General features: G+C 40.3%; 1 protein-coding gene across 3 annotated transcripts in view; it reads left to right on the plus strand.

Moving 5' to 3' along the window:
- Positions 1–25898, plus strand: part of SLC30A7 (solute carrier family 30 member 7) — a 51539-nt gene that overhangs the window by 8365 nt on the left and 17276 nt on the right. The window contains exons 3-9 of one of the 3 annotated variants that reach the window (XM_065554286.1): positions 1848–1935; positions 5653–5766; positions 11363–11450; positions 13424–13550; positions 14505–14660; positions 16010–16060; positions 18112–18247. In XM_065554286.1, coding sequence (XP_065410358.1) covers positions 5681–5766; positions 11363–11450; positions 13424–13550; positions 14505–14660; positions 16010–16060; positions 18112–18247 — 644 coding nt within the window. In that variant the 5' untranslated portion in view covers positions 1848–1935; positions 5653–5680. The remainder of the gene's footprint in view (positions 1–1847; positions 1936–5652; positions 5767–11362; positions 11451–13423; positions 13551–14504; positions 14661–16009; positions 16061–18111; positions 18248–25898) is intronic. The other 2 variants (XM_005300893.4, XM_065554285.1) reach the window with 2 other exon arrangements.

Consider the following 25898-nt stretch of genomic DNA (forward strand, 5'->3'; position numbering starts at 1 on the left):
TTGAATTTGGCAGTTTAGGAGAGACATTGGCTATGCAAAATGCTAAACTGGTATATGTCCTTTGAAAAGAAAAGATTTGCAACTTCTCACACTTCAGAATCTTTTTGCTGCTATGCCAACCAACTGTATATGATAGATATTTTTTTCCAGGTACAAATGCAAAAATTTGATATCAATTCTTGTGGTGTTTATAAATTGTTCCAAAGTGCCCCCTTGCTCACAAAATATACTTCTGAAAAAAATGAAAGACAAGTTTCTTACCTAGCGGTGCGCTAGCAATGTAGCGGGTCTAGTCCCTTTTGTCAAAACACATTAAAGAATTCTCTTGACAAACTAGAAATATTCAGTATGTACCCTATAATTAAAAGCAGTATTTTAAAATCAGTTCACTGAGGAGGAACTGTAAAATTAACTAGTGTGAAATACTGGCTTTCCAATACATTGTATTGGATTTTTCAAAAAATAAGGAATTAATGAGTTTGTTTTGCAATAGGAAACAAAACTTGCATAAGTAGATTTCATGTTGTACTCTGTGAGGGTTTACGCCCCTGGTTGCAGGGCAGCACGGCCTAGTGGCCAGAGTCCATAGAACAAGCCTGTGACGGTATACGCCCCTCGTCACAGGGCAGCACGGCCTAATGGCCAGAGTGCAGGGAATTAGCCCTTGTCTACAGTGCAGCGCGGCCTAGTGGCCAAAGTCCATAGAACAAGCCCTTGGTTTACAGGGCAGCAGGACCTTACTGCTGGCTCAGCGGGGGTGGTCCTACCGAAACACGCTGAGGCTTACTGGGGGCAAGGTACCAGTCTGCCACCCACCCCGGGTCGGTTCCTACTGGTTTGGGAGTCGGGGTTGCCCACGAATCCCAAGGTCCTCCGCGGGTCTCTGGAGCCATCGCCTCCTCTGATTCCTCCCTCGGTAGGGTTCGTGCCGGTCGGAAGAAGCCTCCGCTCCGAGCGGCTCTGAGAGCGTCGGCTGGTCCTCTGCAGGAGCTGCCCGGTTAGGTCTTTCTCCTTCAGCTGTCCGCCCAGACTGAGCTGAGTTCCCTCCTTTTATACTCGCGGAGCATTTGGAGCATGCCCAGTACAGGCGGGGCGGGACGTCCGCTGACAGAGCTACCTGTCTGTCGCTTCCGGGGCTAGTCACGTGTGGGGCGGAGCTGCCCCGTCACATACTCCTCACTTGAATGGTTACTAAGATGTAAAACAGAAGCTCCTATGTTAGAAGATTATCTAAATTTAATTATATCTGATATATGGCTGGGATTTTCAAAGAAGCCTAAGTTAGTTAGGTGTTTAGCCCCCACTGAAATACAAAGGGGATTGAGTACCTACCTCACTCAGGCTACATCCTCACTACAGTGGGGGGTCGATTTAAGATACGCAAATTCAGCTACGCGAATAGCGTAGCTGAATTCGACGTATCGCAGCCGACTTACCCCGCTGTAGGGACGGCGGAAAAATCGACCGCTGCAGCGTCCCGTCGATGGCGCTTACTCCCACCTTCGCTGGTGGAGTAAGAGCGTCGATTCGGGGATCGATTGTCGCGTCCCGATGGGACGCAATAAATCGATCCCCAAGAGGTCGATTTCTACCCGCCGATTCAGGCGGGTAGTGTAGACCTAGCCTTAGTGTCTTTTGAAAATTCCAGTGTTCACCTATATCTAGCAAAACAGTATGTACTCTAGAATCTGAAATAGTTTAATTGAAAATAGTTATGTTTTTGTATAGGTAACCTGCTAAAGGGAAAAATGTGGTTTGTGCCATTTGTTGACTTTTTTTTTTTTTTAAGGTAAAGAAGGTCTGAAAGATCTCTTTATAAAATTACTTGTTTGCCTTTTTTACATTAGAAATTCAGGTCCTGTCTGTGCTTAAAGATTAACTGGAGGACCGCACAAGAGCCAAGATAAAGTTGAGCATTTTCAGGAGAAATCTTAAGTAAGGCTACTTAAAATTCTGGATTTGTTTTTTAGTTAACATCTATTTAACCTTAATTATTAATCTATAATCTATAATATTTCTTTGCCCAAATATTAAACTCCCTTTCCCCTTAAATTAGTGTTAGATATAACAGGAAACATTTCTAGGAACGCGGGACGTCTTGCAGCACAATCAGAGAAGAATAGATTTTTCTATTCTTGATAGGTAAAAAGACAAAAGTAAACTTTAAAATAAATCTGGCTGCTATAGATCATAAATCAACAAAAGTACACAAGTACACAAGTCCATTTAAAAACATTTTCTGACCCTAAAATATTATGTAATTGCACGTGGGGAAGTTTTTGGCGATTCTTTGAAATGGCCTCTGCATTTTCATGTAAGCTTAGCTCCTAATCTTCAGTCCTGTGAAATGGTACTGTTTTTGTGAAAGCATCAACACTGGAAGGTACATCAGACGTGTGAAAATGCAGAAGTAACTTTTCCTCAAAGAACTACAGAAGTAACCTTTCTGTTCTTTGGCCTTTACAAAGAAAGCTGTTTGCTTAATTATGTTTGTGATGTATGCGCATGTATTGCCTTACAGAAAAATTTCCTTTTATTCTAAATGTAATGTTACAAATGAGTGTAACCCAACATTTGAATGAAGTCCATTGCATTTGAATGAAGTCCAATGGCATTAAGAACTGGGTGCTGTTTCATTTCACCTAGTCCAGGTGCTGCTGTGTAAGATTAATTATGATTTGAAGCAGATGCTGATATTGGTTTAAGTCTCCTTCAGAGAATATCTGTTACTGCTGAGTTAAAAATACAACATTCCTTCCTAAAGGAGCTGCAAGTCTTTCCAACTTGCTGCTTCACACTATTGCAGCTTCTGGCAGCATGGTATACATTAGGCTCAATTTACTGCTCATGAACTCGGGACCAACCAAAGCCTTAAAAGAAGTTGCAGGTTGTTTGAGTTGTCATTTGGGATTCCTCTCTTCCCCACCCCTGAAAACAACAACATTTTTGAATTACAGTATTAGATTTTATAAAAAGTCTTTAACATGAACATGCCCTACCTACTCTACTGTTGTGCCTGTTTCCTGCTATGTTAGCACTTTTGTGACCACTGGCTGCTTGAGTTACTGGAGACTGTGTATTGTCACAGTTCAGTAATGCACGGTGGCTTCTGATATTAATAGGCACTGTAGAAAGGCATTTGAATGCCATTTTATGGTGCACACCTTACATGCAATCCTGATAATACATAGTACCCAGTATGCACATTTAAAGAAAGAAATTGCCTGAAATGATTGTGTGCTGTCTGAATGTATTGGGAGCAATATCACACATTTGGTTCAAGCTTGAAAGTAAATTTGTTCTCTGGAAAAATGACTAAATACACGTGTTACCTTACTCAATGCATCTGCCCTATGGCTTTGGTTATGCTGTCAACCACGTAGAACTGCTAACTTGTCCCAGGTTGTATAATGGCCAGGGTGTAGGCAGCGGTGCCAGTGATGTCTGCTGGGTTGGAGTCAAAGACAAGAGCTGAGACTAGTTACCAAGCCAAGTCAGGAAAACAGATAGCAGGGTTAAGCCAGGATTGGATCTAAGTCAGGAGTAAGATGGGGGAGAAAAGACAAGGTCTGTAGCAGTGGCAAGCCGGAGTCTGAATTGTTGGTTAGATGGTTCCATGGAGCAGCTTCCAGGCTTAAATAGTTGGTGTGCACCAATCAGGCAACCACCAGGTTCAGTTGCGCTGACATCTTTGGGCGGTACTTTCTGCGGTTCCTAACCCTCCAGTAATGAATGGATGGTGCTTTGCCTGACTCCTCAGTGGCACTCTGGAGGTGTGGGTTGCCCAGGACTCTGCAAACCTGGGCTGTAGACCTGCGGATCCTTACAGGTTGGATTGAAAAATGGATGACTAAAATAAAGGGATTTTTTTAATTTAAATTAAATACAGTCTTATTTTTTAAATTATGGCAGCCTATGGTAAGGCATTAAACTAACTATCATATATTAAATTTAAATAAAATAAATTAAGCAAAGAAAGACAAACACTAAACTGGTGGAAATCACTGGCTAAGTGATTAAACCAGCTTTTGAGAGCAGTAGCCTCTTCAGCAGGTGCAGAGAGAATATTTTCTCTTTTCAGTTTATTCAGCTAGTTCAGTTTAATGACTTGTTCATTTAAAGTTAAGAAACCAAGTGGAAGCTGAAAAAATGGAATAAACCTATGAATAAAAACTAACAGAGAGAATGAGAATCTATTAGTTCTAAAATCTTGAGGGAATGACGACCCAAAACCATCAGTTCAATTCACTAACTACAAATAATACTTCCTTTGCTTGATAAATCAGTTAATTTCAAATGCAAAATCTTTTTATCTAAAATCTTTCTGAAACATTGTCTTACCTATCAAGTACATTTAAGATAATTTTTATTTAACTAATAACTACCATTTTAAAATGGTAGTTAACTTCCATCCAAATAGAGCTTGACACAAATAAGAAGTAAAAATTAATCACTAGGAAATGCCTGTCACCACTTTCTAACATAATAAGTATAAATATTATTAATCTAAATACATGTAAATTAAGCTATATTTGCTTAAATAAATGTATAATATATCCTCCTGGTTAGCAAAAAGAAGCACCAAATATAATATAAAGGGTATATTTAGTTGCAAATCAATATTTTAGTGGTTCTCAACCTATGAGAATCAATCTTTTCCTAAAGAACTAGAGTACAAACAAAAATAAAATTATAATTTAAATCAAGGTTTCCTGCTTGCTGATTTATTAAACGATTCAAATTTCCAATTTTAATCAGTGATTTTAGTCTATCCATACTGCCTGTACCAACGAACCTGTTTCTACTTTCATGTTGTCCTCTCCCCCTTCCTTTCGTTCCACTATCTGGAAGGTCAATCATCTGTTTGTGAGCTTTCTGCGGCAAAGACTGTCTTTGTGGTGGCTTTTGTACAGTATCTATTATAGTGGTACCCTAATCTCTGTTTAGAATCCTTAGGCACTGCCACAATAGTAAAAGGCGAAAGATTTATATGATCTGAAGAGAAACCAGAGTAGTAATGATTCACGTGTTTGCTTTGCTTGACACATTTTTTCTCCTACTAGCACAATAGAATCAATGGCGTTATTGGAGGGGGGAAGGAAGCGGACTTCTTTTCTGACTCATATATTGAGAGAATTAAGTTTCAGTTGCCATATCTTTATTCTATGATGCACAATCAGATTGTTTTCTTTTATATATTTTTAAATTCTAGATTGAGTTGGCAGTTTAAAAAAGCAGGCATGTTTTTGCTTGTAACTAATTGACTATGATCAAGTCTTGAGTCAAAAAACATGGAACCATGTTGGGATTTTAGCATATAATGACCCTTTTAACTTTGGCTTCTAAATGTTATGTATACAGACTTAGGAAGTCTAACCTTGTTTTCCAGTAATAGAATTTTTTCCATGTGTTGTTTAAAGCATTATAACTATTGTTAAGGGCATTATATGGGAGTTCTGTAATAGGTAAGCCAGATTCAGATAGCCCCCCACCTGCAGGTTGCTCAGTAATTCGCAATGAGTATTTATAATCTCGGACACAAAAAGAACAGGAGTGTGCACTGCTAGGGTGGGGTGTGTGTTAAAAGCACTTTGATTTTCAAACTTTATATGGCCTTATGGAACTAACTGAAATATTTCTGCTCCTTTCCAGTTTAGGTCTAATATCAGATTCCTTTCATATGTTCTTTGACTGTACTGCTCTACTGGCCGGATTAGCAGCTTCTGTCATTTCAAAGTGGAGATCAAATGATGCTTTCTCATATGGGTAAGAAATTTTAGCTTCTTATAACATAGGAAATATATTTTCATAAGTGCATAGATAGCACTTCCTGTTGCCATGTCTGAGGAAAGTGTAGCATGACTAGTTTTTGTTGAAAAATTTTGGGGAAACTGTTGAAATTAACTGTTCATTTAAAAAAAAAAAAGGTGGGGGGAATATTGAACTAAACTTGAACTTCATGAAACTGGCTCATAAGTAGCCAAGTGTGTCTCCTACAGAAGTGTAGCATAATTATAAATACAATTACAGTGTTATGTTTCTGGGGTAAAGTTTAAGACCCTTCCAAGAACTGGTTGCTGATTAATATTAATGGAAACACAAATCACGTTGCAAAACGAAATGTCACATTGCATATTGTTCAGCTGCTACTGATTTTTTTTTTTTTTTTTCTGCTAGCATCCACCGTAATGGGTGATAGCCAAAGTTGAAACAGCTTTTCTTTTTGGACTTTGTTTTCCCACAGTCTTAACTTGAGTATTCCCTGTATTGGAATACTACATACCATGCTAAGCTGATTCTGCTTGCTTTTGGAGTGGTTGAAACACTGACACTGTTTGCGTATTTTAAAAACACCAGTGGCAGTCCTAAGTGAAAATTAACTTTTTGCTCACATTCTAGTGGGAACAATTATCCATATAAAACTGTTAATGGTGGGCAAAATATTGCTTTCCTGGCTCTAACCATTTACCTGCAGCATGAAAATACTCTTCCCTTTAGTGGCTGATCTTAGTGGGGAAGATTTGAGAATACTGAGAAAAGCTTTATTCTAGTTCCTCTCCACGTGAATTCCACTTACGGTGCAGCAACATCGCTTACATAGGAGTTCTCCAGTAGGGGTTGCGCAGGAGCCCTTCATGCCCACCGGTGCACTTCACCCGGCTCCTCCTCCATGGGCATGAAGGGGCAGCATGACCCGTTCATCCTCAGTTCCTTCTAACTGCTTTTCGGCAGCAAGTGGGGACATTTTGTTATTTCTCTGTTAGTATAGTTTGTTACTGTTACAATTTATTAGCCTTATAACTTAGTATTAGTTATTTAGTCCTTGGCTACTTAGTTTAAACAATAAACTTATTTTTAAGTTTAGTACAGTCAGTAAGATTAGTCAGTTACCGTGTCAGTTTCAGACTTTATTCCCTGCTTGTCAGGATTCAAGTTGTACCCATCTGTAGGAAGGGACACAGTCTGTCATCTTTGTTTGGGGAGAGCAGGGAGGCCTCGTAGCACATTTTGAGGGGATGTCTGCACAGCTTTTATAAAATGCACCTAGAAAGTTAGAGAAAACAGACTAAGTCTCTTTCTATTGGAGAACTCTGAGACCTCAATCAGACTGACATGCTAGAGCTTCAAGGACTCTCAGGCTTAATGGCAGTGCCCCTGTTTGCCAATGCCCCAGAGACTAGGGGGGTAATGCTGACTTCTGTAACTCCTAAGAGGCATCACTCCTCCTTTAAGAGCGCTAAAGCTCATCCAGTTGAACAGGCAAACGCTCCAGCTATCCACAAGCCCAGGGACCATGTAGGCAAACCTGCAGTTAGGCTGCACTCCTCTTCTCTGGTACTGCAAAAGAAAAAAGGCAGAGTCACGGATACTGAGGGAACTGCTCAAGGCCTCATTGGCGCCGATATCTCCAAGGAAGAAAGCGTCTCTGCCAAACCAGCTTCCCTCAGCAGCCCAAAGAGATCAAGGACTGACTTTTCAGCATTGGTTTCCTCAGTGCCATTGCAGCAGCAACAGCAGTCATAGCATACCCCGGTACATGCAGAGGCTACTGTACCAGGGCACTTGCATGCTAACTCCTCAGTACCAGCTCAGGGAGCCACTAGGATGGTATTGGCTGTTGCAGTGCTGAGGCTATAATTTTCAGGCAAGAAGAACCTGTCAGCAGTGGTACCAGACTCCTCCTCTTTCTCGTAAGTGCTGCCAGAGATGTTTTCAGTTCTCCATTTCAGGGACATGGATGACATCAGAATAACTCCAGAGTTATGCTCCCCTTTATTGGGTTATTCCCCTCAGTCTTCATTCCAGCTGAAAATCGGGACAACCCAGGATACCGATCATGAAGATATCACTACATTCCGGGAGCCATAATCATGGTAAATTGTCTACTCCTCATACTTTAGCAATGCCTTCTAGTGCAGTTCCCCACTCTGAAGACTCTTCATTATCATCTGTGACTCTTCCCAAGCACCCAGTAGGGACCATTCTCCAGAACCTCTCCACCTTCATTGTCTCCTCCTTGAGCTAAGCTTTAGGATAAAATAGTTTATCCTAAGGACTCTACCTTTAGACCCCCCATTGCCAAGAATCAGCTTTCATTCCCTGGGGACAGCCTCCTTAAGCCCATTGCCTGTGGATTTCAACTAAGGCCTTATTGGTCTCCTCATTATTCATGGCTACCAAATCTTTTAGTCTCCCAAGAATCTCCTTGAGAAAGCCATCAAAACACTGTTCTCTGCCAATACCTCAACCAAATATGGAATCAAAAAATCCTTTGAGGAAGAGTGTGGAGAAATTCACAATAGCCCTTCACGTACACCTCTCTCTATACTTACACCAGATAAAACCTCATCTGTGGGATGATCCTGAAACAGCTACAAAGGAACTTCTAGGACAAGACATGCAAGTTATTTGATATCTTGCTACCAGCTGCTCAGAGCAGAATTGATAGAGATTCTCGCTGCTGCCAAGGAATTATGGGCAAGCCCCCTGCATCTATCACCCCAACTTTGAGAAGGGCTGAATGAAAGTATCGAGTCCTTCCTAAAGGGTTTGAATATTTTTGTTCGCATTCACTGCCATCATCATTGTTAGTCACAACAATAAGTTAGAGCCAAACAAGCTTACAGATCTGTCAGATGAGAAAAAGGTCCCCTTGGCTGCAAGGTTTACTCTTCGACATCCCTTCAGGTCAGGATGGTGAACTATTTAGCTCTGTTGGCTAGAAGTAACTATACAGTGGGACAAGGCAGCAGATTTTTCCAACAAACTACCTCCTGATTTAATGGAGGAGTTTAAATTGATCTGTTCAGAGGGACATTGGATTTCTAGAGTGTCTCTCCAGGCAGACCTTTACAGACGCAAAGACTCGATCAGTGGCCAGTGGAATTGCCATGATGATTGGTTGAGGCAGACTCCTGGTTGTCTGCCTCAGATCTACCTAAAGAACGGCAGACTATCGAACAGGATTTACTGTTTGATGGAAAAGACCTGTTTAATGACACATTGCCCCCTTTGAAAGATTCTTGGGCCATGCTTAGAACTTTGGCCTTTATACTTGCAGCTCTAAAAGGTAACAGTATATTAGAATACCTCTTGACAGAGATTTCAATCATCTGCATCCTCGCACCATCAGAAACAACTAAATCAGTTTAGAAAGGGACAGAGGTTCCTAAAGCAGAAAACAACTGCTTCATTTACTTCTCAACCATCCCAACAACAAATATAATGCTTCAGTCAAGGATGCCAACCCAATCTGTGGATACCACCCCTGACCTTTGGTTCCTGCCCCTCTCTCTCTCTTCTCCCCTTCCCCGCCCGCGCAAGGATGCCTCGACTTTAATAACATCAGACTGTTGGGTCTTGCAGGTCATTCAACAAGGTATGCTCTACAATTTTGCCATGGTACGCCATACCTCCTCCCCACCCCTTTTCAGGGACCAACCTCACGAGAGTCTTGTGCACCAAAAGATATAGTCTCCATTAGAGCTGAATGCTGTAGAGCCAGTGGTGCTTCACCTCAGAGGAAAAGGATTTTATTCCCTTTACTTATTGATACCAAGGGAAAAAGGGGAGTGGTAATCTTTGTTAGCTCTCAGGCTCCTCAACATTTATATGGCCAAGCCAAAGTTTTGCATGGTAGCTCTGGCATATGTCATTAGATCCCATGCACTGATTCAGTACTCTCAACTTGCAAGACATACACTTTCATGTGGTGGTATATCTGTTACACGCAAAGCTTTTCTTCATTACAATACTGAAGGAACATTATCAGTTCAGGGTCATCTCATTTGGTCTCTCAGCTGCACCTTGAATTTTCATAAAGTGTCTGTTGGTGGTAACCACTCATTTACATTGTCAGGGTATTTGTGTACCCACACCTTGACAGTTGGTTAATCCGAGGAAAATTAGCCAGCAGGTCTCCAACTCAGTAAAATGGATTCTGGGCCTGTTCTTAGAGTTAGGACTGAAAATCAATTTAAAGAAATCTCAGTTGATTCCATCCCAATCCAGACACTGTCTAATCCACCATATGCAATGTTCCATGCAGACAAGGTGATCATGCAACATCACCCTAAGTTTATCCCTAAGATTGTATTGCACCTTCATATTAATCAATATATACACTTTGGTCTATTTTTTTTCCCCCATGGCCTCACTCATCCCCAGATGTCAATACATTAGTACTATCTTGGTAAGACAAGTTTGTTCAGAAAATCTCCTAGACTTCTTAAAGCAAATGACAGTGCATCTAAAGGCAGAGCAGCCTCGTCTTCGAGATTATCTAGATGGGTTGTATCAAGATTTCTTATGTCATCCATAAATTACAGATACCAAGTCAAGTTACTGCTAGTTCTACTCAAGCTACCTTGACAGCATGCTTCAGCAGAGATGCAGTCATTGAAATTTGTAGAGCAGTAACATGGTTCTCTACCCACTGACCAACCACTACTCTCCCTGGTATCAACGTCTGGAATGAATGCTGATTGGGATATGCTCAGCTTGGAAGATAAGCTCCTAGCTCCCACTGCCTAATTAACTGAACTGCTAGTTGATTGCTGTAACTGGGAGCTACATGTGCAGGAACATGAAGAAGAAGCTGTTACTTTGTGGTAAATTGTTATTCTTCAAGAGGTTCTGTGCGTATGACTCCCATGACCCACCCTCACGTCTTCACTGCTTGGAGACTCTGGGCAGTGAAGGAAATGAGGAAGAACAAGTTGTGAGGGGGGGCATATGCATGACCCCTACTGGACACTGTTATTTGAACTTCAGAACACCTGTGCGGGGTGCTGCTGCACCATAAGTAGGTTCCACATGCACAGAACATCTCAAACACTTACCACAAGGTAAGTAACCATTTCTTTCATACAGATCTGATATCTGAAAAACAGTAAACAACTGGTGAAGGGCAAGCAGCCTATTGTAGTGTTTATATCAGTGGACTGGAGTCAAGAGACATCAGTTTTAATCTCCACTCTACTGGTGGCTTTCTGAGAGACCTGTCCAGGTCACTTAATATTGTGCCATTTTCCTCATCTATAATATGGGGATTCTCTCCTCCCTATGTAATACACTTTGAGATCATCTGAAAAGTGTTTGCTGCAGTATGGAAAATAATTTACTACATTTTATATCAAAGCCAATAAAAATCAGATTGGTTGACATTCAAAACTCCCCGTCAGTCTTTCTTTTAAAAAAATTCCTTTCTACATAGCTACAATAGGGGTGAAAGAATAAACTATAGTCCAGTTCATGGTACCATCCTGCCTCTGATATATTGAAATTAAAAACTCTAAACACTTCTGGATGTTCAGTTTATAAAAAGGAGAGGTAACATCTGGCATTGCTGATTTGATTCTAGGTATGTTCGAGCAGAAGTACTGGCTGGTTTTGTAAATGGTCTGTTTCTGATCTTCACAGCATTCTTCATTTTCTCTGAAGGCGTTGAGGTATGTTCTGAAGTCAATTGCAGTCAATAAATCTCCCCTGAAAAAATGTTTACCTTTGCAGAAGCTCCATTTCTCTTTAGGAGTGTATATTTAAGGGGAGAGGACAACTTAAGCATTATTGTAATGGATGATGAGTAGTCATATTCACAACCAATTAAACTTGTGACATCTGAACGGAATAGAGAAGATCAGCTGGAGTCAGTGTTGGATGTACATGTATAAATATCTTCTTTTTTCAGTGTCTGTTAGCTTTCAGAATAACGTATTTTGATTGCATGAATGATGCTAACTTCTGTCAGGTCTACCTTTTTCTTCCGCAGCCAGTATAGTATTCCATGGAATGGCACTTCCTTTTCATTATTAAAGGAAAAATAAGGCTAGAAAACAAAAGGAAGCCATATGAGCATTTTATGTGGACAGAGCATTCTAAGTAAGAAGTTAAGATTAGATGTTTGTCAGAAGGAAAGAAAGGGATGAGCTTGTCAAACAGCAGCGGTAGTGTTGATCGTTGCGAAGAAAAATGAGTGAGCAGAGAAACGGGCTTTTATGCTATTAGGAGGTAGTGTTAATTTTTGCCTAGAAGACGTCTTGAATAAATGTGTCATAGTAACAATCTGAACACTTGCAGGTATGTTTTCTTAGATTTCTGTTCTATTGACAGGTAGCTTATTTGTTTGATAGTAACAAAAGGTAAAACTTTCAAAAGCAGGAAGTCCCATTTTCACAAGTGACTTAGTTAATGGAAAGTTAATGAGACATAAGCTTGTAAGTCACTTAAATGCTTTGGAAAACTTTACTCTAAGGCCTGGTCTATACTACCCGCCTGAATCGGCGGGTAGAAATCGACCTCTCGGGGATCGATTTATCGCGTCCCGTTGGGACGTGACAATCGATCCCCGAATCGGCGCTCTTACTCCACCAGGGGAGGTGGTAGTAAGAGCCGCCGGCGGGAAGCCGCGGAAGTCGATTTTGCCGCCGTCCTCACAACAGGGTAAGTCGGCTGCGATACGCCGAATTCAGCTACGCTATTCACGTAGCTGAATTTGCGTATCTTAAATCGACTCCCCCCGTAGTGTAGATGTACCCTAAGACTACAAAAGCTAGCCAGAAAAAATACTAACCCAAAGCCTGATATGAAGTAGGGAGACCATTAGGAAGCCTCAGAGAAGTACCCTGGTAAAATGGCAGCTTGCCTTTTCTGTTGGGAATGTGGGAGTAGGTTTTTCGTTATAGTGCTCCCCATGCCGGGGGCCTCATCTTTTTATACTGACATCTGGTAATAAGCGGTCCAGTTTTGGAGCATTGGTTCATTCCCACCCATTCACATGCTAGATGAGCAGGTACTTCTTTCCTTTTTAGCCCTTTTCCTAGTCTGTTAGAGATGTTTGCAGGATTAAACAGTGTCAGAGGAAGCATCGCTAACTACAAAAAAGTAATTCCAGAGTGTTTTAGTGATGTCCATAATAGGTTCTGGTAAATTTGTTTCAGTTTTTAACATAGGATTTAGGGGTAATTAAAACTCCAAGAAAATAGAGACTCAGCTGCTTCTCTTACCTCACCTGTTGAGAGAAAAGAGGGGTTCTTCAGACTGAGAAAAAATTTTACATAGTCCCAGTATAACTGCGAACTAAAATGTCTTGGTGTCGTTTTGAGCTGAATAATGCCATAACAGAATATAATGAAGAAGATGATAGTGAAATGTAGCTCTAAAATACCATTTGAAAAGAGACGTACAAAATATTTGGTGAATGACCTCCAAACAAGGAGAAATATAGGTATTGAGGTTTAAGTTTTCATAATTCTTCTAGACTACCAGCATTTCTAATTCATTATCATTAATCTCTTGATTTGGATATTGTATCAGAAAACTCCTGCATCAAATCAGATATGTAATACTGTGTCTATTTTCTGGAGTTGCTTCTAATTGTGTGGTAGGATTATAAATGATGCACTAAACTTGCTTCTTTTTGTAGAGAGCATTGGAGCCTCCTGATGTGCATCATGAGAGACTTCTTCCTGTGTCTATATTAGGATTCCTTGTGAATCTTATAGGAATATTTGTTTTTCAACATGGAGGCCATGGACACTCACATGGCTCTGGTATGACAGTTGTAATTCTCATTATCCTTTCCTTTTTGGCAATTTGTGTTCAGTTACAATTAGCCCTCCAACCAGGGTCTGCATGTTGCATGTTGTGTGTCTTTCAGTGGCAAGCCTAATGAGTCATGTACAGCGTTGGCTTTTTCAGTATTACTAAGATAGTATCCATTTTTCCTCCTTATTGAACTCCCAATAATTGGAAACCAAAAAAAAAATTAATCTGCTGTCTGGAACTTGTAGTTTATTGGAAGAGACTTGCAAGAATTTTCATTTATACAAAAGATTTTTCTCTTTAAATAGGAGACTGAAATGGCCGTAGGTGGAGCATTTTACAGGAGAATAGCTGAAAAAAATCTTAAATCTAAGAAGAAAATTTTTCAGTAGTTCTTGCAATTGTTTAGCATTGTTTTTCAAATTAAATGCAAGATTTATATACACAAATATCTATATGTTAAATATTGCTCTGACTTTTTGCTGACATCAGGCCTTCTAATGTAGTCTGTGAACTGTAACTCATCCTGACAGATGGAAGTAGTGTAAGTATTTTACACACTTTTTAATGTGATTGATTTTTAAAAAATCAGTATAAACACAGCAGAAAAGTATGGCCACTTTCACCACACAGAGCTGGAAGTGTGTGTTACAGTCGAGCAAAAATGTGTGCAGGATATTTCAGTGGTGGTCTAAAATGGCTTGGCTCAAAAAAGTAACAGATAAAGCATTTTGACTTTCTTGTTCGAGTTCAGTAAATATTTTATGCAGCAACATAACTTGGATTAATTTAGATTTTGAATTATGTGTATTAGTTTTTCTCTACCTGACCTACATGGAAAAAAATATATTTTATTTTCCTTATGGAGTAGGTAGATATTCAGTATTTTAGAAATGAATGTAAGCATACTTTTTCTTTAATATTCAGGTACACAGTATTCTGACAGTGATATTTATTTATAGGGCATGAGCACAGTCATTCTCTATTTAATGGTGTTCTCAGCCATGGACACAGTCACGGAGGTCACGGTCACAGCCATGAATCCAAACATGGCCATGGGCATTCTCATGATCACAGTCATGGGAAGGGACACTCGCACAATCAGGATTATTGTCATGGTAAGTGTCTGTCTGAAAACAAAGGCCATATACCAGAGATGGTATGTGCCATTAAGTTTTACTGGCACAGATCTTTGTGTATAGATGAGAAGATGCTGGCAGCTTGCTTTAGCCAGCACATATGGAAGAAATGTTTCTAAAAGGAGAATGCTAGTGGCATGTTCTTATCCACCTAATGCATCTCGTGGTACATCCAAATCCATGCTGGTTTTTTTTTTTTTTTTTTTTTTGAGGCATATAATTGTTGTTTCATTGTAAGCTTTGTAGTAAATTCAGCATTGCAATAATGAGAACCAATCTAATACTTATAAATTATACTAATACTTTTAGTAGTAAATATGCAACTGTAACTGTAAACTTGTTTGTGTAGAGGAAAACTTAAAGGTATCAGCTTTTCAAAAAGCCCTTAACAAAACCAGCTCAAGTTATGTCATGTAGTTCATACAACTTTAATAAAAAATTATACCTGTTGTTATATTGGTTTAGCTATGCATACAGCTTGGTTACATCCCAAAAGATGTGTCCACCTAAGTATTCACATGTGTAGGCAAAGGTTCAAAGTATAGCTTCTGCTTTGCCTTGCCAGGACTGCAGCCTCTACTGCAATCCCCCATACTTTGTGTCGTCAGGGATTGGCATTTTATAGTACATTTTATGCACATGTGCATTCACATTTATTCAAAACCCTATTATTCCTTGTCCCCAGACTGCACGGGGAGCCCTCTTGCCATAGCCCCGCTCGCTCAAGCCACAGTTGGGCTGCAGAGAGCTCCCTTTACTGCTACAGGAACCATGCAGTAGTAAGGTGGCTTCCCCCTTAGCCAAGGGCAGCAGTGGCTCCTGCTCGTCGTCATCGTCCTCCTTGCAATCCTTGTGGAGGGTCTGTGCTCCGTTATCCGAACCTCATCGTTATCCAAATTCCCTCCTTGTCCCCCAGCATGAGATACATACCTTCAGCCGCAGGTGTCTCATGCTGAGGGACAATGAAAAGGGGTTGGATACTGTAGAGATCTGGATAATGGGGTTTCGGATAAACAGGAGTATTTTGTGTGTGTGTGTGTGTGTGTGTGTGTGTCTGTAAAATATATTATATATATACACACACCCCTATACACGCGCGCACACACAGGCTTTCCCTTCTCTTCTTCCCCATCTTGAAATTTCAGCTTGCTCTTTACCTTCATTCTGGTACAGCAGATACTAAATTTTCTAGCCAGAGTTATCACAAGCCATCATGAATAACCTTATGGTCCACTCAAAGTAGTTTTCCTTTCTGAAGCTTAACAGAATTGATAAGTTTAGAAGGATACATTGCATTTGGCTTAACTTGCCAATAATTGTCTCTACAGATGATCACTCTCTTGAAGGAGCTGCAGGATCCAACAGACAGATTTTAGAAGGTATGACAAGAATAACCATAGTGGGTTGCTAGTTTAGATAATAGACCCGTTTAGATGCTGGCTATAAATTCAGTGGTGTTCTTTGTTAAGGTATTAATAATGAACAGAAAGTTGTGTTAAGTGTCTGGTTTATTTTCTTCAGAAATTCAATGTGAAAAGTTTATACAAGTTACCTAATTTCTGAATTTCAAGTGCCTATCTCCTATGGCAATACATGCTTTAGAAAGTAATGAAATAATAAGTAATATCATACTGGAACACATTTGAAAAGCTTTGACCAATGTCTCAGATTTTAAAGGGCTGAGGACTGTGGTACTTAACTTCACCTTTCAGGAAAGTGAGACTATGCTGAGTGAATAACCATCTTGTCTAATTAAAACAAAACCCCCAGTAACTTAGCTCAATCTGGACACCTGGATCAATTCTTTTCTTATAATGTAATATTGGGGATAGGGATTGGGGCTGGTAGAGAACATCTCTATACCCATATCCCCATGGGCATCTTGCAGTCTTAGCATCTGTGCAGGAAGGTGTTGTGTTCCTCCGTCTCCAAATAAATGGAAGGGTGAGGGGGGAAATTAGATGCCGCTGATTGCATGTGGGCAGCTTAAACAAGAATAATAAGAGAAATCATTACTTTAAAATTGGTTATTTAATCACCATTGGCCTGACCAACCCCACTGAAGCCAGCATGTGACATATAACTTTATTTCCTTGCGTTGTACTTGACATAAAGCAATGTATACTTGTGGTGTCTCTTATCGGATACTTTTGTGGCTCAGGGTTATCCTATAGTTGTCCAATATATCACGTGCACGACAATAGTCTTATCTGATCTCTTCCACCATACGTATTACTTTAAATTTCTCTCTCTCCCCACAGGCACATTAAAGTGTTTGTGAATGGCTGTCTTTCAGAAGCAAATGTATAACAAGATTTTAAAAACAATTCTTTAAGGCAAATTTCTGGCCTCCTGGTCTTAACATAGGATATTAATTAGTAGAATAAAATGTGAGTTTAACAAGACTGATTATTCAAGGTTTTCTTACCTGTTTTATCTTAATGAATAAAACTTAGTGATACTGGATGATTATTTAAAATATTTTACATACCTCAGAAACCATCTTCCTGCTTGTTATGCAAACAATGCATTGTGAAATGAACACTAATGCAATTATCTTACCTTTCTTATTTTGGCAGAAAAATTTTAATTGAAACTCCCAGTAAAGATATTGAAGTTGCTGTGTGTTTTGTGTTTATTTCCTTATGCAAACAATTTAAAAACTAGCTTGAATTAATTTTAATTCTGCTGAAAATGTTTTTCTTAATCAAATACAAATATTTTTATTTTTTTAATCTGGCTAGATATTTATGGGTTTGTGGGTGAAATACTTAAAGCTGTGAACAATTACTTATTTTAACAGCAGTTGATGATCTGTGACTGTACCAGTAATTGCCAGCAGAGAGCTCCACAGGCTTATCTTTGGCTAGTTACAAAGAGTTGGCTCTCACTGTTTTAATCTAAAGCTATATTTTCCCACATAAAATCATAACTTATTAATGCAAGAAATCTTTTTAATTTGAATTGACAGTGAATATGTAACTTGTAAAATACAAATATCTCGCAGAGCTCCTGCTGGCAAAACTTTTTTTTTTTATCTCTTCTAGTAGAAATGTTGCTTATGGAACACCGGGGGTAAAGATTTGACTCATCTGCTGTATTATGGCCTAGCCATTGGATGAAGGACTTCTAACTGGTTAAATCTATTCTGACATTTAGTCACCAGTTCAGTTGATGGTGGTAGTCAAGAATATTCCATAGCATGGCCACATTTAAAAAAGAGTTTCTCTGAATGCCTTAGCAACTCTTCAAGATATAGGTCCTAATCCTGTGCTGACTTACAGGAAGCCCTTTAAATCAACACCAAATTTGCTAGCACAGTTCATTTTGTTGTCTGATTTTAAGAGTTCTCATCAAAATGTTTCCACCAACTTTTTTAAGGGCCTTTCATTTTTAAGTGTTGATTTTTTTTTTTAATGCTCTTTTGTAGGTGTATTTTTACACATTGTCGCAGACACTCTTGGAAGTGTTGGTGTAATCATATCAGCTATACTGATGCAGAACTATGGTCTAATGATAGCAGATCCTATCTGTTCAATGCTCATAGCTCTACTTATAGGAATAAGGTAAGTGTTGATACAAATGACTAAATAGTAAAACATTCAGTGACCTGTGTTATGTTGTTTGTAATCACAAGCCTAAAAACAGGGGTAGGTCTGTTTTAAAAACAAAATTACAATGTTGATTCTTGACAGTGTTGACTCTTTTGCTCTAAAAATAAACAGTTTCCTCTCTTTGCTGTTTCTTTCCATTCTTTGTACCTGTTCTGTTTTTTCTTGCTTGAATCATCTTGATCTTTTTCAGCAATCGCCATCTGCATATCTTTGTTTTATTGTCCTAGCACTACAAATATTTTGTTCTGATCCATGTTGTAAAACACTTCTCTCCATTTGTGTAGTACACGCTAATATAAGCTGATGTACTGCACTAGTAAATGGAGCAGAATAGCTCAGTGTAGTGGGGTCCAGCTTGCTGGTACAAGATGTGACCTGATCCTTGCTGAATTAAACTTCCACACTCATCAGAGAATGTTGCTTGAGCCTTTGTATTTATATTCTGAGGCTTTGTGGATACGCTTTTAAATAGCACATGCTGGGTTATTTAAAAAGTGGTTCTCATGTTGAGGCATGCAGTAGTAGAAGATGGTGAAGTGCCATATATTTCCCCATTATTGCTGTTTACTGAAATTATTGTAAATAGAAGTTCATTGAAACCAATTTTCAGTGATGCTCTTCTGGTAATTTCTTCAATGATGGTAGAGGGTAGAGTATTTCCGCTTCAGACAACTACTGTAACAGCATTGCTACTGTTTAACAGGCAGGTATTATCCAGTAGTTGAATGGCTGCAGCTGTACTTGGGTACTATTACCATATATGGTAATACATGGCAGTATTTGGAGGCAGTCTGATGTGACTCTCCTTTGCTATCTTCTAGAATTATGGATAGTATGTTTTAAGCATTAACTCTTCAGGGATGCCTAGAACAATTTATTATAATACATTTTAATAAACTGTTATATTTTGACTGCATTTATTAATACCCGTGCAATACACAGGCATTATAACAGTATACTTACTATTTTCTCCTTTTATCAACACTAGCTAAATTATTTGATATGTTTAACTAAGCAATTGTACAAATGAAACTGCTAAAATATAATATAACTAAGAAAATTCAAGGTGACCAATAGAAAAAAGATACAGCTAAAGTGGTAGTAGCTTAGTGGAATGCTGTGATTTTTATAGATTAGTATTCTGTGTTTTTAGGGTCCAATCCTGTGGAGACTAATGCATGGGCTTAACTTTTGTGCAAGGTGCTAAGCAAAGCAAAAAACACCATTTAAGTGGAGTGGGAATGAGGGGACAATAAATAACATTGTTTGGACATTGGAAGATGTTTGCTGCTATTTTAGTAGAGGTTATATCACTTTATGTTGTGGACATAGGAATAGCGTATCATATTTAGATAAGAGAATTTCCAGACTGTTGTAGCATGTGATGAAAGGGCTAGAGATCTGTTCAAGGTGACATAATGCTTAGACATTAAAAAATGGAGCAGTTGGCAGGGTTATGTTGGTCTTCATCAGAGGCTCCTTTAAATATTACTTTGCTTGCCCAGGATACTGCGTAAATTCTCCCAGGATCATTCTGGGGTCTTTGCACTGCCCAGGTTGGGCATGTCCTTGGTAAAAAACAGCTTGTGTTTCAGTCTTAGCCTGCCTAGCCTGCCGCAGCAGGGGCAGATTAAATGTCTTTTCATATAATGATAAATCCGAAGTTGGAAACAGAGCCGCTGGTGCTTTTGCTGGGGACCCGGTCAGTGATGTTCTTTTCCTGAATTAATCTGTGAGGCCATTCGCTTCTCCTCAAGACTCACTTCTGCAATCATGACTACAAGAAATCAGCCATTCAATGATAGCTAAGTTGTGTGAAGTAAAGAATAATGGATCTGATTTATTTTTTTTTATGTGAGAAAGGTCAGCTTTACTTTCTCCCTTCTATGTAACTGCATAATCTTTTTGTTTCATTTTGTTTCACACGTTTGCATCTGGTTTCAAATGACTTTAAGCTCTTTTGGGGCAGGGACCATGTCTAAGGTTAAGATTTCATGACTTTTACTAAAAGGTCACAGGCAATAAACAAAAATTCACAGGAGCCCATGACTTTTACTAAAAATAACCAGGAGACTGGGTTAGATAGGGCAGAAGTAATGACAGCTGGAGTCCCATGGTGTGTGTATGTGGGAAGGGACATGCTGAGCCGCTGCCATGTGGGGGCGCACAGCCCCTGCTCCAGAGCTGGCCGCAGCTGCGGGACAGGGGCACGCAGTCCCAGTTCCAATGCCAGCTGCAGCCAGGGGGTAGGGGGCACAGCCACAGCTCCTGCCCCTGTCACAGGGTGGGAGTGTAGAGTTCCACCTCTGGCCCTGGCTTCAGCCACTGACAGCTGAAGCCAAAGAAGTCACAGAGGTCTGGTAAAGTCATGGAATCCATGACTAAATCATAACCTTAACCACGTCTAACTAGGTGTTCAGCATCTAGTACGGGGTGGCCAAACTGTGGCTCGCAAGCCACATGTGGCTCTTTTATCATTAAAGCTTGCAAGCCCCCCATTCTCCACCTACCAGACTGGGGGGGTTGGGTGGGTGGAGGGAGGGAGCTCAGGATCTCTGCCTTGCAGTGGGGTGGTGAGGGTAGGGTCTTCTGTCCAGCGGGGAGGAGGGTCTCAGGGCTTTAGCCCTTCAGGGTGCACCAGCCAGGGCTCAGGGCTTTGGCAGGTGTGCCCTGACTCAAACTTCTCAAGATTGTCGTATGTGGCTTGGAGAGTCAGTAAGTTTGGCCACCTCTGATCTAGTACGGTGTGTTATGTCTCCACTATGGACACTATACTGGTATACCTATTCTGGTATAGCCCTATAGCGTAGGCTTGGCCTATACCTAAAATTTAAATCAACCTAGCTACATTGCTCAGGGGTGTTAAAAATTCATGCCCCCGAGTGACATAGTTAAGATGACCTACCCCCAGGTGTAGATGCACCTAAGTTGACAGAAGAATTCTTCAGTTAACCTAGCTACCACTTCTCAAAGAGGTGGTTTAGCTACAGTAATGGGGGGTGGAGGGGACACACCTTCCATTGCTGCGTCTATGCTACTGGCACTGCAGCATCATTGTAGCATCTGCAGCGTAGACATAGCCATGGACACAGCATACGCTGACAGATGGTTATATAGGAACACCATCTCCCTGGACGGAGTTAGCTATAGTGACAGAAGCCCTCTTCTATTGACGTAACCCCCAGTGTAGGTGCAGCTGTGTTAGCATAGCTACGTCAGTCAGGGGTGTGAGAAGACCACACCTTTCACCAGTGTAGGTATGCCGACATGAACTCCAGCGTAGACACAGCTGTATTGACAGAAGAGGGCTAGCTCTCTTCAGGCAGGTGGTGAGAAAAAACGCTGGTTACTGGAGGCTGTGTCTAAGCTACAGGGCTATGCAGACATAGTTATGCTGGTATAGTCTCAGTTGTGTAGACATACTGTAGGTAAGTGGATGCAGCTTGTTGGCCTAACTGGGCTAGACTGAGACATCAGAGCAAAGAGAAGAAAAAAGAAGCTGGCCAATTAAATATTTAAATGAAAAGTTTTAAAGGACAAGATGGAAATCAGCTACATTATTTGCGTTGCTACCAAAAAGTGTTCTAGCCTGTGTGTATGTATGCAACGTGTGCTGCTTGGCTCTTCAAAGCTTGAGAAATAGCAGCCTTTCAGTCCTTTCAAACATTTCAAAACCCTGTCAGCAAACAAACAGCTGGGGCTTCCCATAGCTAGCAGCATTACTGCCCTCGGGTTAATAGCTGGTTGATCCTCTCCAATGCTGGTGAGCAAACATCTGCAGCCTGTATCAGTGGTGCTGGTATTGGACCCAGCCCACATAGGTAACAACACATCATTTGATCCCATGTCGATCTTCTGCTGAGTCCACAGGACTGTTTTTAACTCTATTTTTTGACCTCTCCCCCCTTGCTCTCTGATCAGTTGGGTGGGTTGCCACTATGAGCATTTTTTATACAGCCTCAGAAAAGCTGCTGAGCATGGCTGGTGGCTACAACATCCTGTTCTGTTAGTTTCTGGGTCTTTCTAACTGAATTACGCCTGCCCCGCTCTCTACGCATGCATGGAGACAGAGTAACTAGCTAAGATCAGTGTCTCTTCCCCTGCTTCTCTCCCCCTCCGCTAGAGAAACAAAGTCAAATGCTGCAGTGTAAAGTGTATGGGTTACAGGAGCACTGTGAAAACATTTCTGTTCCAGTTAAGAAGAACTGGATGAGAGTGCTTGTGTTACTGCTGGTTAGTTTAGATCACCTTTGGGTCATTTAAGGGTCACTTCTTCATTGTGAGTTTTAATAGTGTGAGCCAATAACTGCATCTACTTATCTTTACTCCAGTTGGAGTTCTACCTTTACCTATACTTGCTAGTCTCACTGAGTAAATTAGTTTAAAAACAAAAAAAACCCCAAAAAACCTAATTTAGTGTATCATTTAGTATCATTGTATTATGAGTAAGGCACTTTGTTTTCTGTATTTACTGATATTTCTCCAAAAAAATCCTGGGTTTTTAAAAAGCTGGTATTCAGGTTTTAGTGACTTTCAAACAGACCCCTCCCCCTCAAACTTTGTTTTTTGGGGGGACCTCTTTGTGGAGGAAGCAAATGGGACTGAAGCAGAGCAGAAGGCTGCACCCAGTGAGTACTAGCTCCTGGCCCTTCAAAGTGGCAGGGGAACCGGATGGCTCCATCCTGAAGGGCCAGAGTAGGAAGTGCTCTTTCCAGTGGGGATGGGTTCATACTCGTGGGGTGCACCCCTCCTGGCCCTTCAGTGTGGCTCTGTCCGCTTTCTTTGAGCAGCACGGAGTGAGAGGGACAGGGAGCAAGACCCCGGCAGCCGAGACCACCTGACCACTATGTTGTGAATGCCGAGCAGCCCTCTCCTCCACCCACTGCCCTTCTATTTTGGTTTTCACTTATTTTCACCTATTTTTTTTTTATTTTATTTTAGAATGAACTGACAAATTCCAAGGAAATGGGGGGGAGGGGAGAGAGGGAGTATGCCTTAATTATGAGGCACAACCTATATTTGAGCCCTGAATGGTCTGGCCCCCATCACTGTGCTCATATGCAAATTACCATTTTAAGACTGAACACTTGAAATGGGATTTGTAAATCAGATGACAGCGCAGCACATGCAGCAATAACATATTAAACTGATTTGCTACATGAGGTATGATCCTGAAATCCCCTTCATCGTGTAACCCAAACTTAGATTCCCACTGTCCATGATAGTGGGGATAAACTTCTTTTTTCAGCATTACAAATTTAAATCTTTTGGATGTATATGCACATAAGGTATGTTATGGTGGGCAAAAGGGGCGTTGTTTCAATCATGTTAGCTCAGTCAAGCAAGTTAGCCTAATACTGTTGAAAAGCCCCTATAAAATGTATGTTTTTGCCACTATATTAACAGACCATGTTGTAGCTTATTGGGGAGCCCTCGATCAAACCTAGCTTGCAGCGTGACTTCAGATGTGTTAGCATGCATATTTATTGAGGTTTTTCCATCAGCTTTAGCTAATCCAATTGAACAATACACTCTTTTTGCCCCTCAAGACAGAGCCATTGAGACCACAAAACTTGTTGCTTGACCATATAAAACTTTTTATAACTATTTTGATGCAGTGTTGTAGATTACCACACAATTTATGTTGGATGTTAGATTGGAAGAACAAGAAAATTGGGAAACATGGGAACTCCTTTTTTAAAAAGTGGTTCCCCAAATCATTTTATTTTGAAGCACAGTTGACATCAAATTGCACTGTCATGTTGCTTTGGCTTAATGCCAGTGTAATGCCATGAACATCTGAGCAATATAATGGAGCTTTATTGTGTAACAACCTGACAACTTCCACATTGTGGCAATATATTGCACTGCACATTTTCATGTGGTTTTAAAGTAATGTATAAAAGTGCTTACTCTAGAAGGGCATTCAAAATAGAGGAATAACAAAGCTTCTAATAACAAGTAGAGTTTAAACTAAAAAGTTTGCACAGGAATACACAGTTTGCAGAGGGTGGAAGTGTCAGAAAAAGGTGTGAATTGTAAAGTGAAGAGTTTGCCTATCTTGTGCACTTTCACTGTTAAAACGCTGGTTTTGATTTCCTGTCTTTGTATTAACTGCTTCAAGTGATGTTGAAAAAAGTGATAGCAATGTGGTGCTCTTTAAGAATATATAGTGAGGGGCTTTGAGTAGGGAAATGTCTTTTTATAGTCTGCTGCTTTTTAGCAGGGAACTGTTCAAGAATCAAAGTGAAAGCTAAGTCAGATGTGAGAAAGGAATGGTCAAACCTTGTAAAGAACCTACAACAACATAAATGATGATTATCACATTTTGATTCTTCATGGCAATCAGTTTTAGTTAATGTTTTTTCTTTTCTTTCATTCTTATGTCCGTAGGGTGAGAGTTAATCGCATATATACAGTTGAAGTGAAACTGTTTTAGGGATTGGGTTAGAAGTTGCATCTGTTGCTGGAATATTTGGTCTTTGTTTGCTGTTTTGGCTTATGTAAATTGTTTATCTCTTACCCGCCCTACCTCTTAGTGCAGTTATGTTCGCCAAAACCAGAAAGGAGTCTAGATGTACTGTACGATACCCATTCATTCTGAAAATTAGGACAGCCTGTTCCTATGAAGAGAATGGCAGATGTGCTAATCTGTTCAGACAATATAGCAGTGGGTTAATTTAAACAAATTGTAGACGGAAAAGAAACAGTATGCTCAAAGACGCTACCCTTTTCAAACGAGATGTTAATCTCCCTGCTACTGGTTGATGCATTTCCTCTGTGTATGAGCAACTGATTTGGATTAAATGTCCACTTCAATTTAGAATTTTCACTTAATGTTAGGGAATCCTGGTAGGGTGACCAGATGTCCCGATATTTAGACATTTGTCTTGCGTCCCGACCGATGTTTGGTCGGGACACAGTTTGTCCCAATATTTCGCAGCACTCCGCTGTTTTTTTCTCTCATTTATGTAGCTTTTGGAGCAAATCTCTTGTTCCCTTTCTATTAATGACCTACATACCTCTGCTCTGCTCACAGCTTTCCAGAACGGCGCAGTGAAAGATTCAAGAAAATCATGAGCTGCAGTGAAATTAAGCTTGTCTTCATTGCAGAGTTAACTAGCGTTCGATAACTTGAGTGTTGCTCCTAATTTGAGTCATACGCACAAGCTCTTAATTCAAGTGTGGTAGTGCTCACAACTCGAGTTGGTTGGTTATAGTGTGAGGCAACTGCCAACACAATCACTCGGTGCAGGTAGGATGTTATTTCTGTGTAGTTGCTCTCACTTGAGATAGGCTAACTTGAGGGGTTAATTTTATTGTAGAAGTAAGTACAGTTGTCTACCTTAAAGACCAAGCCTAAGATTCTTCACCCCCAAAAAGGTGTGTTTTGACAGCAAAATCACTAATAACTAATCACGTTAGTTACCTCACTGTAGAATTAGTTATCTCACTTTAGAATCCTAGTGGAGTTGAAATGCTCGTGATTTTTATCCCATGTAGCTAGGAGAGGTCCCCCACAAGTGTGTGTGTAGGGGGGGAGTAATGTTGACCTCACCTAACTACATAGGGATAAAAACTACCAGTGTCTTGTCTCCATTAG

This window comes from Chrysemys picta, chromosome 8 (assembly GCF_011386835.1).
Source record: "Chrysemys picta bellii isolate R12L10 chromosome 8, ASM1138683v2, whole genome shotgun sequence".
Taxonomy (NCBI): Eukaryota; Metazoa; Chordata; order Testudines; family Emydidae; genus Chrysemys; species Chrysemys picta.